The 14609-nt window shown below is 37.4% G+C and overlaps 1 protein-coding gene across 2 annotated transcripts in view; it reads left to right on the plus strand.

The window, feature by feature from the left end:
• The window catches only part of Vps15 (vacuolar protein sorting 15), a 148469-nt gene that overhangs the window by 98678 nt on the left and 35182 nt on the right, over window positions 1-14609 (plus strand). For both annotated transcript variants that reach the window (XM_071673214.1, XM_071673213.1), the window contains exons 22-25: window positions 4902-5091; window positions 10312-10416; window positions 11159-11269; window positions 13968-14053. In XM_071673214.1, coding sequence (XP_071529315.1) covers window positions 4902-5091; window positions 10312-10416; window positions 11159-11269; window positions 13968-14053 — 492 coding nt within the window. The remainder of the gene's footprint in view (window positions 1-4901; window positions 5092-10311; window positions 10417-11158; window positions 11270-13967; window positions 14054-14609) is intronic.

A 14609-nucleotide genomic window follows, 5' to 3' on the forward strand; every position in this document is an offset into this window, starting at 1 on the left:
TTTGTTTATACAATTTAAAGCTTTCCATGGCCTTGATGTTCCATCTCTTTAGTGTAAAGGATATAATGTCCTTCACTGTGACTTATCATTCAGTTCCTTACATATTTTTTCATCTTCAACAACCTTTCCCTCTGAATTTCTCAGCCTGAGTAGCTTCACTTTAACTTACAGACTGTTTCATATGAGTATGTGGAACAGTTTTGGATTTTCATTAATCTTGTCTATGGTGTTTTTTAAGTTTTTCTGCTCCTCAGCTTTTTGTACTCACTTTTCACTTTCTTGTTCATTTCATATTCTTTGTTTCCATGTTGGTTAACTTGTTGACATCATTTATTAAGCCATATCTTGATCTTTTTTCTGCACTTTTCTCTACTTTGCCAAAGGTACCCATGTATTAATCCCCTCGTTGTAGATTTCACCAAATCCTCTGTAATCATTTTGTATTTTAGGAGTAGAACTCCATTTTCTAGTTTACATTCCATGAGAAAAAGTTGATTTGATGTATCTTCTCCATGAGTTTGGTTTTGTCTCAGGTATTCATAGCATATCTTTACAACAAAATTCTGTCTTTAATTGGTCACTTTTTCCAAGTGGGGTATCATATCAGATATTTTTTATCCTTATATTGTAATATATGTGTACCTCAAAAGTCTGGACTCAGGCAGAATTTACTAATCACATTTATTTGAACTATGAATTTCATGCCATGATTTATCATGAGACCTCATGAGTACTCTTTATTTATGGATAAGTGTATGCATGACCGTTTGAACATTTGTTGAATTGAAAGTGGAGAGTTTAATTCTACTTGTGGGACCGGACTTTTGAGACACCTTGTATGTGAAGATAAGATCTTTGTGCTGTACTTAAAAGATTCTCCTCCATTAGAACTTTACCATCTCTACATGCTGCTGCCTCTTGGATCATTCTCATTGTGCCTTCATTAATTTTATTAAATAATTGTTCCAATTTAGTAAAACTCTAAGGAAGAATGTAAATTATCAACGTTCTTGTACAGGTTTTTCTTTTTGTACTTTTCACATTAAGTACATTTTGAATGGACCTTCCACCAGTATCTTCTGCAGAAACTTTATGTTCTTTCTTACAAAGAGGACCAGTCCCTGCCCTCTTGTCTTCTCTTTCCTTTCTTGATATTATGTATCCCTCATATATCTATGGCAAGTTTTGTCTTAGCTACTCTAACTCTACATTTGGTTTACTTTCCTCTTTTTGCTCTAAGCTCATTCTTTTTCATTATCACTAATCCATCAGCATTCTTATACATGACTTTCAACCATACTTTACCTACTTTAGTATAGCTGTCTTCTCTTTGCTGGTGTTAGGGCTGATCTTTTCTCTCATCTTCTTTGATGTCTATTCTAATGAAATCTGTACAGACATACTCAAAATAGGGTAAGCTTCTTTGCCTGCCTTAGTGCCACTTGTTTTGTACTCTCCAATGGTTTTACCCGTTTTCAATTTTCTCTGTTTTTCAGTACTTTTTGACTTTGACACATCCACCTGGTTTATTGCCTTTAGTATGTCTCTTATCTTGATATCCTCCATTACTACCCTTTCATCTTTCAGTAGGATATTTTTGTCATATGGTCCAGAATCATCACTTAACTATATCTTCTTATCTTTCACTATACTAATTTTTTGAGACTGGATTGGCCCAATTTTTGGCCAATTCTCCAGTGATAATTCATGTATGTACGTGTTTCTGGTTCTTTCAAAATCTTCATGAAGTTCTTTTGCATGCTTTTTACCTTAATTGATATGCTGTCTTACAGTTGTTGTCTTACAATTGATATCATCATCCAACTAATTTTGTTTCTAATAGAGTAGTACGTTGTAGACAGCAGCCACCCAGGGTGGTACTGCAGGCTTTACTAAGGAGTGGTGAAATGGTGTCCAGAATCATCTCATACTCTTAATGTTAAGATTACTGGTCTTACTTTGTGTCCCATTATTTCTAAGCTACCAGGACATTTTTCCATTGTCTCCCTACATGCTCATACACTCATTCTAATAAATTTTTGCTTTTTTTAACATTAGTTTTTTTATCCTGTCTCTTTTCTCCATGATTTTTTAAACATAACATGGTAGTGTCTTATGAACTTATGGACCCTTTTCCCCAGCATCTTGGGTTGCCAAGAGTCTCTGGATTCCCACCTGAGTTTTTCGCTGAGAGAAAGGGTTGGGCAGTAGCAGTGCTGGTCCATCCCACAACCTTTATTCTTTTAATAGACCAAAATTTGTGTTCTTTCAAGTATCCTTTCTTCTGTAGAATGTCTCACTAGTTCCAGCATAACATGTTACCCACTCTGAGGCACAGCTGTCTAATGATATTTTCACTAACCTGTTCCACATATCAAAGTAAGATCTTCATTTAGGATACGATTTCAAAGATGCTTTCTTTAAGTTTATTGACAGCATGTTGACCATTGTATACCACACTGCTGCGTTGCACTCATCCCATGCATACCTTCCACCCTCCTACATATTCAGGCCCCAATTGCTCAAAATCTTTCTCACTCCATCTCTTGTTTGGTATCCCCCTTCTCCTTCTACCCTCCACTTCTGACACATATGCTTTTTGTCAACCTCTGCTCACTCATTCTCTCTGTATGTTCACACCATTTCTAAACACCCTCTTCAGCTCTCTCAGTGCATTCAAACACACTCCAACTAACCTGTTCCTCAGCCCTGCTGAACCTAATAACTTGGCTTTTATTCACATTTACTATCAACTTCCTGTTTTTACACTCTCCCAAACTCAGACACTAGCTTCTGCAGTGTCTGACTTGAATCTCCCACCAGTGCTGTGTCATGAGCAAACAACAACTGATCCACTTTTCAGACCTCTTCACATCCTACAGACTTCATATTTACCCCTCTTTTCAAGACCCTTGCATTCACCTACTACACATCCTTGCCCCAGATCATCCCATACCTGGAACCACTCACTCTTCTTTCTACAACACATGCCTTACACTCTTAATGAAGACTTCTCACTGCCTCTAGTAGCTTTCCACTTTCCTCCTGCAACTTAATATTTGTAAGAGCTTCCTCTACATGTCTCTATCAACCCTGTCATATGCTTTCTCCAGGTCCATGAATGCCTCATTTAAATCCCTCTGTTTCTCTAAGTTAAAAACTAGTAAGATGTTTCTTTAATGTCTTTTCTGAATTCTTAATATCATTTGCCATGTATGAACATTTGCATTTTTATTTAAAAGCTAAGGAGTATGCTCTGTTCCTTATATTAAGAAAGACACTGAAGTTTTGTAATAGAAAGAAAAGTAATTTATGTTGTGCTGTAACTTATCTAGAGAGAATTCTTTTGGAGACCCAAAAACACACTGATATTGAATGAACTTTATTTGGTACCAGAGTTTTTCAGATGGTAAATTTTTGTTGATGTAAGGTGGGATTGCATAGTTATGCACTTGGGCTGTTTATTATTTTAAAGTGAATAAGTCGTAAGTGTGTAATATCTATTAGACCTTCTTGCCCACATCATTTTACCAAAGCTTTACACTTCATGAAGAACTTACTTTCATCAGTGGCAAGTATAATCTTTTCATGAATATTGTATTACTTCTCATAGATTGATATGATTTTTTTATATACACCTAATTCATTCCCATCCCTTAATGAGGTAGTATCAGGAACAAATGAATAGTGGATTAATTTGAACATCCATTTTCTAGTTGCCATGTACAGTTGACTGGAACCAGAGCCTGCAGTCCACAATCCACAGCCAAACTCTATTCAATACTCCATGGTTTATCTGGACTTCTTCATATGCCTTAGATGTACTGTCAAGTAATTTGTCAGTGTATTTTTGAATAGTGCAAGTGAATGAATTTTCTTGTTCATTTTTTATACTTTTTTCTTATGCCCAGTTGCTCTTCCTGTCCTAGTGAGCTGGCATCAGGAACAATTGAACTGTGATCTCATGTGTACACATCTGCTCCATATCAGTCATGGATGATAATACTGAAACTAACACCCACCTTTCACATTGAAACCCCACAGACTATTCCGTGATTTACCCTGACTGTTTCGTATGCTCTGATTCATTCTTTTGACAGCACATCTTCCCCCATATACCAAATCAATCTAGTTCATTATATCTTATGCATGCATGCATCTCACCCTTCTGAATGCTCAGGCCCTATCACATCAGTCTACCATCTCCTTGGTCTACCTGGAAAGAATACAGAAACTCCTCATGCACAAAATTGATTATCTGGAGCATATGAATTACCAGGAGAAGTTTGAAGAACTTGAACTGTATTGTCTAGAAAGGAGGGAGAGATGCATGATGATATATAGAGGCAGCAAATGAAAGGCATAAAGAGTAATGTTTTGAATTTGAAAGCAGCTCAGAAAGGAAGATACAGAATTATCAAATTGGGTATGATTCCTGGGAAGATCCTGAAAAGATGTCAGATAGAATATAGCCATGTCATTTAAAAAAGATGATAACATTATTTAATCCTGTAACAAGATAAAGAAGAAATTTGCATTCACTGACTACAGATTTATTTAAAAGAAAACTGAACTCATGGTTAAAGCTCTTCCCTTATGAACCTTGAATTGACAATTGTACAAGAGGAGTGGCAGCAAAGGGAAACAGTATGTTTCAACAAACAAGATGTGCGGTGGACTTATTGCACTAGCTCTTTCATCCTGGCAAAATCTTGTCATAGGCACTCCCTCTTTTTCTGACTCATAGATTTTCTTAGTCAGTCTCTTTTTTTTTTTTTCACTTATCCTTTCTATATATCCAAACGTTTCAGCTAACCCTAGTCTCCTGGTCCGACATATTTTCATAAATTTGTTTATTTATGCTGTTTATGTAAACAGCTACTGAGTTTTGCTTTTTTCAGAGTGTGTATCTAGTTGCAAGCAAGAGATGGAAAACCTTGTGACCATGAAGCGAGAAGAACATTTAGTGTGTGTCAAGAAACGTCGTGCTTTGGAGACACTTGCATGGGACACCCGATTGCCTCCTCCTGGCTGGAAACCACGGGGACATCTGGTGGCCCATTTGCATGAGCACCGAGGAGCTGTCAACAGGTTAGAAATAGCCAAGAACTGAATGACAATGATCATTTCATCTGAATAACTTACGTCTTTTGATGCCCTCTGGACCAAGTCATTGTGCATAGTTTTTATCTTTCAATTACAATTAACCCAGTTCCCATCTCTGTTGTCTGGATCAAGTGGATACAGGTAAGTGTGTTTTATAAGATTAAGATTGCAAAAGTGGTATCCTCAACCTACAGGATGTCAAAGTTCCCTTGGATAGGCATGCTGCTATCCTTTCCTGAGAAAAATCTGATATTTCATTGCTTGTGTACTCATATGCTTGTACTGAATGCTGAAAAAATTTCAAAATGCTAAAGAAATATACTTATTACTCTGGCAGTTATGTATTAGAAAAAATAGTCTCCACATCAGCCTTAAACTCTATCTTGAAAAATTTCACGTACTCTTTCCATGTTCCACTTTTCTCCTATTTCCTCAGTCTATACACTCATCTTGTCCCAAATCTGCTTATGATGAGTACTGAGAGTGTATGACAAGATTGGGGTTTCTCTGCAACTTTACTCAAGGAGAAAGTAAAAGTAGAAAAGAAGGAAAAGATATGGAATTGTATATATTAAAGAGATAATAAAAGAATATAAATCAAACTGATTGACCATTGTTGTGATTTGACCAGCTTCCCAAGCAAGTGATTTATTTTGTTGCTTTTTTGTGCTAATGCCTTGTATAGTATGCTAGTGGATGTACTGTGCGAAATGATACAACTATTCAGGGTAAGTTCGATTTGTGTGTGGTCTTTTACTAGGCACTTCCCAAACCTTGAGCAGATGGGGAAATTTATTGAATGGTGTCTTAAGATGTTAAGACATTAATTTACTATACTGAAACATTTAGTTCTTGCTAGTACAATCCACTAGAGTGCTTCCATCTCCATTTGTGGTAATGATAGATGTTATTATGGTGTTTCTTTGCATTATATGATCCTGTTGCGATCATCTTATAACCCTTTGTGTTTAGAGGGGAGGCAGAGATAGACTCTGATGTCTGAGGCTCGCATGCCTCTACTAGGTAACCAAGTTGGAGTGTTTCACCATAGGGGGAATTCTATAGATCTTTGATGGGAATTTTCCCTAAGTAATCTCACCTGAAGTTTGAGCTTATGTTGTAGATTTGATTGGAATGATATGATAACTTTTGTTTTGGTTAGGATGCAATGAACCCATGGCTTTTGAGAATGGCCAAGCTGCTGTGGAACTTTCTTACTGGACCTTTAGTTTCATTTGAGGTCCATAAACTTGTGAGTCCAGCATGATCCAAATAGAAATTATGTTCTGTTATAGATATGAGATTAGAAGAAATTTGGAGAAAAGATCCCTTTTTCCCCAGTTGGTTACCTTGAGTTACCTTCTGGATTGTTCATTATACAGGAGCTGAACCCTGAGTACCTAAATGGAACCTTGGGGCATCAAGGTGTACGGAATGTTAGGATCTTAGTTTATTGAAAACTTAAGGTTGACAGCATCAAAGAATTAGCTAGGTGATAGCAAGTGTATTAATAAGTTCCCAGATTTGTGCGAAGAAGGTAACCTAGGTAAACAGTGTCCTGAGATAGACATTGCTCTACATCTATGAAACTTTTAGCTCTTGTTGCTATGGTTCACTGGACTGCACTTGCCACACTAATCATGGTAAACACAACTGCTATCCTGGTATGTCTTTGAGACATACGGTTGTCAAGATTGTCATATAACCCTGGGTCATTGGAGGGAAGGTAGAGAAAAATCCTGTTGCCTAAGGTTCCCATACATTGGGGAAACTGAGTTAGAAGGGATCTGTTTAAGCCATATTTTTGTAATTTCGTATGGGATTCTTCTTGAAGACCCTTATACATCTTATGGCTGTTGCACTTCAACTAAACGTCTCAGTTTTGAAAGACTATCTTTTTGCCTGAAGTGCTTTGGCCATGAGGGTAGCAAGTATGCTGATTAGCAATATATCATGCTTCAGTTTCAGCTTTTGAAGAACAGGATTGATGATGTGAAAAGGAGAAAAGGAGTACTCCTCCCTTTTTGAAGACACAAGGGGTTGAGGCAAGAATTTGGTTTCAGGGGATCTAGGTCTTCTGTTGAAGGCACTCCAGTAAGAAAAAACTTCCTAGAACCTTCATATTCAGGAAACTATTTTTTTTCTCAAGTACATCAAGGGAGAAAAGGAGCTTTTTTTTAGTCTACCAACAAGAATGTTCTAATCCTATGTACTAAAACCAGTGTAAGGAGTGCTTTGGAAAACTTAGGAAGGTAGGTACTTTGGATTACAATGTCTCTGCCAGGCTCCAAGAAAGGCCTACAATTTTGGAGTCAGAACATGAGATCTTGAAAATGGATTATGAGGTTTCTGGTTTGGATGTTTTGTATGCTGATCTCAGTGATTATCATCTTCATGGTTTAGAATATCTGGGCAGTGGTTCCCATGATTTCTCTTTGGAAGGTTTGAGTCTCACCCTTAAGTCCTGAAATTTAACTTTGAAATATTTGCTTGTTTAACATCTTTCATATTATTTTCCTTCCTCCTTTATGCAAACTGTAAGTTTTAGGAAGTATTATAGAATATATTAGATTAACATTATCCTGAAAGTAGCCTTTCAACAGATATTTTCAATTTTGAGAGATTTTTTTCCCCCTGAAAGATATTATTTTGTTTTTTCAGAAAGTAGATTTGCTTTAATCTCAGACAAAGAAAGGCCATATCCACTCACCTCCAGTTTCTAGCTGTCATTTGTGATGCACCAAACCCACAACTCCTATCCACAATCAGGCTCCACATACCTCTCAATGGTTTGCCCCAGATGCCTCACGTGCTGTGGTTCAGTCCATTGGTAGCACATCAACACCAGTATACCATGTCATTTCACTTCACTCTATCCCATGTGAACCTTTCACCCTCCTTAGTATTCAGGCCCTGATCACTCAAAATCTTTCTCACTCCATCTTTCCATCTCTAATTTGGTCTTCCCATTCTCCGTATTCCATCCACTTCTGATACACATATCCTTTTTTTCAACCGTTCCTTACTCATTCTTCCCATATGCTCAAACCATTTCAGCACATCCTTTCTGCTCTCACAACCAAACTCTTTCTATTACCACACATCTCTCTTACCATTTCATTACTTACTCTGTCAAACCACCTCACACCACACATTGTCCTTAAACATTTAATTTCTAACACATCCACCCTCCTCCGCACAGCCTTCCATGCCTCACACCCATATAATGTTGGAACTACTGTTTTTTCAGACATACCCATTTTTGCCATCCCTGGTAATGTTCTGTCTTTCCACACATTCTTCAGCACTCCCAAATTTTTGTCCTCTACCCCAGCCTTTGACTCACTCTGCTTCCATGGGTCCATAAGCTGCCAAGTCCACTCTCAGATATCTTAAACACTTCACTTCCACCAAATTTTCTCCATTCAAACTCACACCCCAACTAACCTGTCCTTTAACCCTGCTGAACCTTATAACCTTGCTTCTATTCACATTAACTCTCAACTTTTGCCTTTCACACTCTCTTCCAAACTCAGTCGCCAGCCTCTGCAGTTTGTCACTTGAATCATCCACCAATGCTTTATCATCATCAGACAACAACTGACTCACTTCCCAGGCACTCTTCTCCCTCACAGACTGCATACTCGTCCCTGTCTCCAAGACTCCTGCATTTACCTCCCTCGCCATCCCACCTGTAAACAAATTGAACAACCACGATGAGATCACACACCCCTTCATCTGGAACCATTCTTTTCCTTTCTTCCTAATCTTGCACATGCCTTACACCCTTGATAAAAGCTTCCCACTGCTTCTAGCAACTTTCCTCTCACACCATATATTCTTAAGACCTTCTCCAAAGCATAATTATCAGCCCTATCATATGCCTTCTCCAAATCCATAAATGCCATATATAAATCCATCTATTTCTCTTAATATTTCCCACACTCATTCTTTAAAACAAACACCTAATGCCCACATCCTCCACCACTTCTGAAAGCTCACTGCTCTTCCCCAATCTGATGCCCTGTACATGCCTTCATCCTGTTAATCATTACCAGGTAGACTCAACAAATTTATACTTCTGTAGGTTAAACAATCACCTTTATCCCCCTCACCACAAGCCCTGCATTCTCCCAATCCTAAGGCACCTCACCATTATCCACACATCATTGAAAATCCATAGATTCATCTGCAGTACCATCTGCTCTAGCCGTCTTGCTGCATTTCATCTTACACAAGACTCACCACCTCTCTTCACCAAACTACTCTCCATGACTTTCTCTTTTTGCATACCACCCTGACCAAAACACCTAACTCTGTCATCAAAAACATTTAACAGTCCTTTGAAATACTCACTGTCTCTTCCTCACTTCATCACTACCAGTTCTCACTTCCCCTTTTGACCTCTTCACCAATGTTCCCATTTGTTCTCTTATCTTTCACACATTATTTAACTCGTTCCAGAGCATCTTATTCTCCCTAAAAGTTTTTAATACTTGCTAATCCCAATTCTCTTTGCCTTTTTTTTCAACTCTTGTATCTTCTTAACCTCCTTCTGCTTTCTCTTACACATCTTTCAGTCAAATGCGCTCTTTCCTTTAGAGAACTGCCCAAATACCTCTCTTTTTTCTTTCACTATCAACTTTACTTCATCACCTCAGTGGATGTGAGTGGATGTGGCCTTTTTCTGAGAAATGGCAAAGAAGCATTAAAATTAGAAAAGAAAATATATAAACTGTACTCCCAGTATAAGCCATATATCAATTTACTCACAATTTCTGAATGGTGTTTGAAGTGCTGCATTGGCAGAGATCGCACTACCTTCTATAGGATTCGAATCTCAGTGGGCCCACATGTGATATGTAGTCGGTAACACTAATCACAGCACCATGGTGTAAAATGCTTATTGTCTGTATTAAGATGTGTTTCCACATTTCATGAATTGTTCATGAATAGAAAAAGTCTTGTACACTTCAGATCTACTTTTCATTCTTTTCTTTTGAATCTTTCTTTTTGGTTTTGTTATGTTTCTGTATCTTTGTATCAGTAAACCTTTTTGCTTTTTATCACACTGAATCTTTTTCATTATTTATTTCATTTACTGCCTCTGCATGTTTGCTCATCAGTGATTGTTCTATACTCCAGAATTATTGTTTTTAAGGATGCATTTTTGTTGAAGAAATTTACAGATATTTTTTTCCACAGACTCGTGCCTATTGGTGATACCTCTATATATGCCAGTTGTTCGAATGATGGGACAGTTAAAGTGTGGGACTGCAACCGTATTGAGAGAAAGTTTTGTATCAATAGGTAAGTAGAGTATTGATATGTAGAGAAGGTACTTTGACAGAAGCTTTAATATCCAATGTAGAATCTCCCATGTTAATCCTTCCTATATATTTCTTCACAAGCCATTGATGTTAGTCATCTAACACAATTTGAAGTAATCAGGCAGGCTCAAGCTGGTTCAAAATAATAAGCTAACAACTAAACATTTGTTAAGTGAGTGACTGGAACATTTGATGGTAATTAGTAAAGGATTGTCTGATCATCAGATAGAATTCCTAGTGTATCCTCCCCAACACCAAACTTGTATTTCATTTAGCAGTCCACCATACTAGGTGCAAGATCTACACAGTAATATATGAGACTGTTTTTTCTCTCGTTCAGTGTCCCACGAGCAAACAAGATAATCTTTGGGGATTATCAGGTTTTGGATCACTAAACCCTCACAAATTGATGAAGAAAGTTTCTTCCATCCACCCTTTTCAGTTGATCCACCAGCTACCAATGAACCAGGAGCACTCAGCCAATGAGTGACTGTCACTAGGTCAGCATGAGTGACCAATCCATTACTGACTTATGTGACACTTTCTTAATCCTTGGATCAGTATTGTGCACTTGTGTCACATCTCATTTGGCCTTCTGCTCAAATATGGTGCCAATTTCTCTGGAGATCTTTCCAGACCTTCTTGAAGGTCCATGTTATGTATACTTTCCATTAAAAACTAAATTGGATTGTGCAGATGATGAATTTTGTGAACTCTTCCAGATCTAAGGTAACATACAACCGGCAAGGTGGGATGATCACGTCGCTAGCTCCATGCCTCACACACCAGAGTCTGGCTAGTGCATCTAATAATGGCTCCATACATGTTATCAAGTAAGTTTCCTAATGATGTTACATATCATATGTTTGAGATATTATTGAGCATGTTTTGTGTTTGTATAGATAACTTAAGTTACCCTTAGAAGTGCAAATTCTCAAATGATATGATATTGTCACTAGAAAGTTTTATCTTTTTTTCTTTCCTTTAATAATATTTTTTCTTTTGGGCTTCTCACCTAATTTCTTTGGCTTCCTATCCTAGTTGTGTTTAAAATTTTCACTTTTTATAGACAATCATAATTTTTTCTGCAGACTCATACTTTAGATATGTAGTATTTGCTAGATTTGGTCATTGTATATCTATATCTTATGTATTTTTTGTATGATTATAGCTTATAATCATTGTTCAATTGAAATACCTTGCAAGATCTGATATCTTTTAACAAACAACAAAAAAATCGCATGTAAGCTGTTTTTATATGTAAATTCTGATTGATTGGCATGTGAACATGCTAGGAGGGGGAGCTGGGGATGTTTCACCAATTCTTGGTGTATGTGAATGTAAAAAATTGTAGTGGTTGTAGGAAAAGAGGAAATGACACGTGTAAAAAAATGGTGAAAGTAATTGATTTTAGGAATTAAACCTGTGTACAGAGATCTCAAGAGAAATTTAATGATAAGTTGTGTAGGGTGAAAGTAAATGAAATAAGGGGAGTAGGAAAAGAATAGTAAGTATTATGGGAAAGATGTGCAGGTGAAGTGTATGCCATATGGAAGGTGGGAAGTGGGCATATGAGATAGAGCAGCAAGAGGTGGGATGAGGAAGTTGAATCACTAGAAAGAGAAAAGGGAGGTGTATGGATGGTATTAACAGGAAAGAAGTGTGAACAATTTGGAGGTGTACAGGAGAAAAGGAGGTCAAAAATAAATGTATGAGTGCTAAACAAGAGAGCAAATGATGGAAGATGAATAGTGTGAGAAAAACAAGAAAACAAATGGGAACTATGGTATTGAGATCTGATAGGGAAGTAGTAACAGGCAAAGAAGAGGTGAAAAAGAGAATGAATATTTTGAGGACATTTGAATGTGTTAGATGACAGACAGGATGATAGATGGTAGATGTAGTGTGTCTGTAATGTGAAGTGAGAGAGTCATGGCAAATGATAATGTGAAAAGAGAGGAGCTTGTTTAAATCCTATGTAAGATGAAGTGAAGCAAAGCTGCAGGAATGTATGGGATTGCAGTATTGGCAGTTCATCATTTGTATGGCCCAAAATGCCTGAGGACTTCTGAGTGCATATCCAGGGCCCTTATGTAGAGGCAAGGGAACAAAGGGGATAAGAGTGAATGCTTGAGTTTGAGTACACATGTTAAGGTGTATGAGTGAATGGTGATTGAGAGGGTAGTGGCATGTACAGGAGAGATATAGAAGGTGTGGATCGGGTGTTTGCTGTGAAGAATTTTTGTGAGACACACATGGAGAAAGAGGGATTTGTATGTGGCATTTATGGATCTGGGGAAAGCACATAAGTGGGTTAACAAAGACACTTGAGGAAGATGCTACATATACGTGGGGTAGATGGACAACTACTAAATACAGGTGAAAAGTTTTTACCAGAAGAGTAAGGCATGTGTGTGTCAGACAGGAAAAGAGTAAGTGGTTCCTAGTGAAGATGAATCTGTATCAAGGATGTGTGATGTCCCTGTGTTGCTTAATCTTTTTATGAATGGTAAGGGTGGTGACTATAAGGATCTTGGAGTAAGGAGGAAATCTACATTATGCTAGGGGTGGGGGTCATAAAAAGTGAATTGGTTCCTGTTTACATATGACATGGCTCTGGTGGCTGACTATAAAGTGAAACTCCAAAAGCTTGTGACAGAATTTAGGAGAGTGTGTGATAGGACTAAGTTAAGAGCTAATATGAACAAATATAAGGTAATTGAAACAGGATAGTTGGAGTATAAGTCTGAATGCCTTTTATCTGAAGGAAGTGGAGTACTTTATGAAGTTACCTGGGAGTGGTTGATACAACCAATGGAATCATTGGGGGATGAGATTAGTCATAGCATGGAGAAGGGGGCTAAGGTCTGGTTTCAATGAGTATGTGGAAGGGAGGGTAAATGCCTATAAAAATATAGTTGGTTTTGTTCAAATTTATAGTAGTCCCTTAAATGCAAAAGACAGTAAGATGAAGGACTTACTAGATATTAAATAGCTAAGGGCAATACAGTATGTGACATAAAATGGATTGATTGTTTGAGGAATGACAGTGAAAGAGAGAGTTCTGGTAATGAGGTTAGTCTGATTGGGAAAGCTAGCCAGAGTGTGATGAATTGATTCAAACATATGGAGGGGATGATAAAGAAAAGACTGGCTAAGAAGATTTATGTGTCCGAAGTGGATGGAGCAAGAGGGAGGGGAAGATCAGGAGAGAGACAGAAGAAAGGGAGTGAATTAGGCTGTTGGGGGTATTGGATTCCAAACAATAAGGAAGGTGAGAGACACATAGACAGAGTGAATTGGACCACTTCGTTTACAAGGTACAAATATGCTGTCATTGGGAAAAACCAGAATTTATGAAATACTCAATAATGGAATAGTCTGTGGGGCATTATTATGGTGTCTGTACATGATACATGACAAACAGAGAGTGAATGCATGCTGAGGGCATTATTTGTTTGTTCCTAAATCTACCTTGAAAAGGTGGGGGAAGCAGTTGTGTATAAAAAAGAATGATATTTTCTTTTACAGGTTGGATAAAACAAGCCTTATAAATAGCAGACAACTAAATACTGAAGAGGATGGTTATGTGGTAGACATGAACTATTTTGATACAGGTTTGTATATTAATTACCTCCTTTTCATAGTTTTTTCAGATTTTTTTCTTTCATTGATAAATGCTACAAAGGTGATACACATTTGGAGAAATGGAACTGAGAAGAGTACTGGTGGTAAGAATTACAACTGAGAGTAAAACTGACTATAGAGTTCATATTACTAAAAACAAATAGATTCAATACCCAGATTGTGGGGGACTTATCATAGCTACTTTATTGCAGATGTGACTTAACAAATATTCTGCAAAGGATGAAAAATACTGAAGGGATTTTAGATTTTTCTTATTGATCCATGAAGAAAGATTTTACAGGAGGGAAATAGTCAGGGAACAAAGGACCCTGCCAATGGCATTGACTCCCAAGAATTTTAAGGAAGGTTCTTGATCTTTTATAGTCATATACCCTTTTATTCAGTTTTGCTGAACTTTACCATCTAAGTTACTGTTTCTCACCACATTAGCCTTAGGACATAGAGCAAATATGAGTTATTCCATGTTTCATCACAGTAGGACTTTATATCCAGTTGGAAGGTGGAGGATATTTATCATAGGCACCT

This window comes from Panulirus ornatus, chromosome 18 (assembly GCF_036320965.1).
Source record: "Panulirus ornatus isolate Po-2019 chromosome 18, ASM3632096v1, whole genome shotgun sequence".
Classification (NCBI taxonomy): Eukaryota; Metazoa; Arthropoda; class Malacostraca; order Decapoda; family Palinuridae; genus Panulirus; species Panulirus ornatus.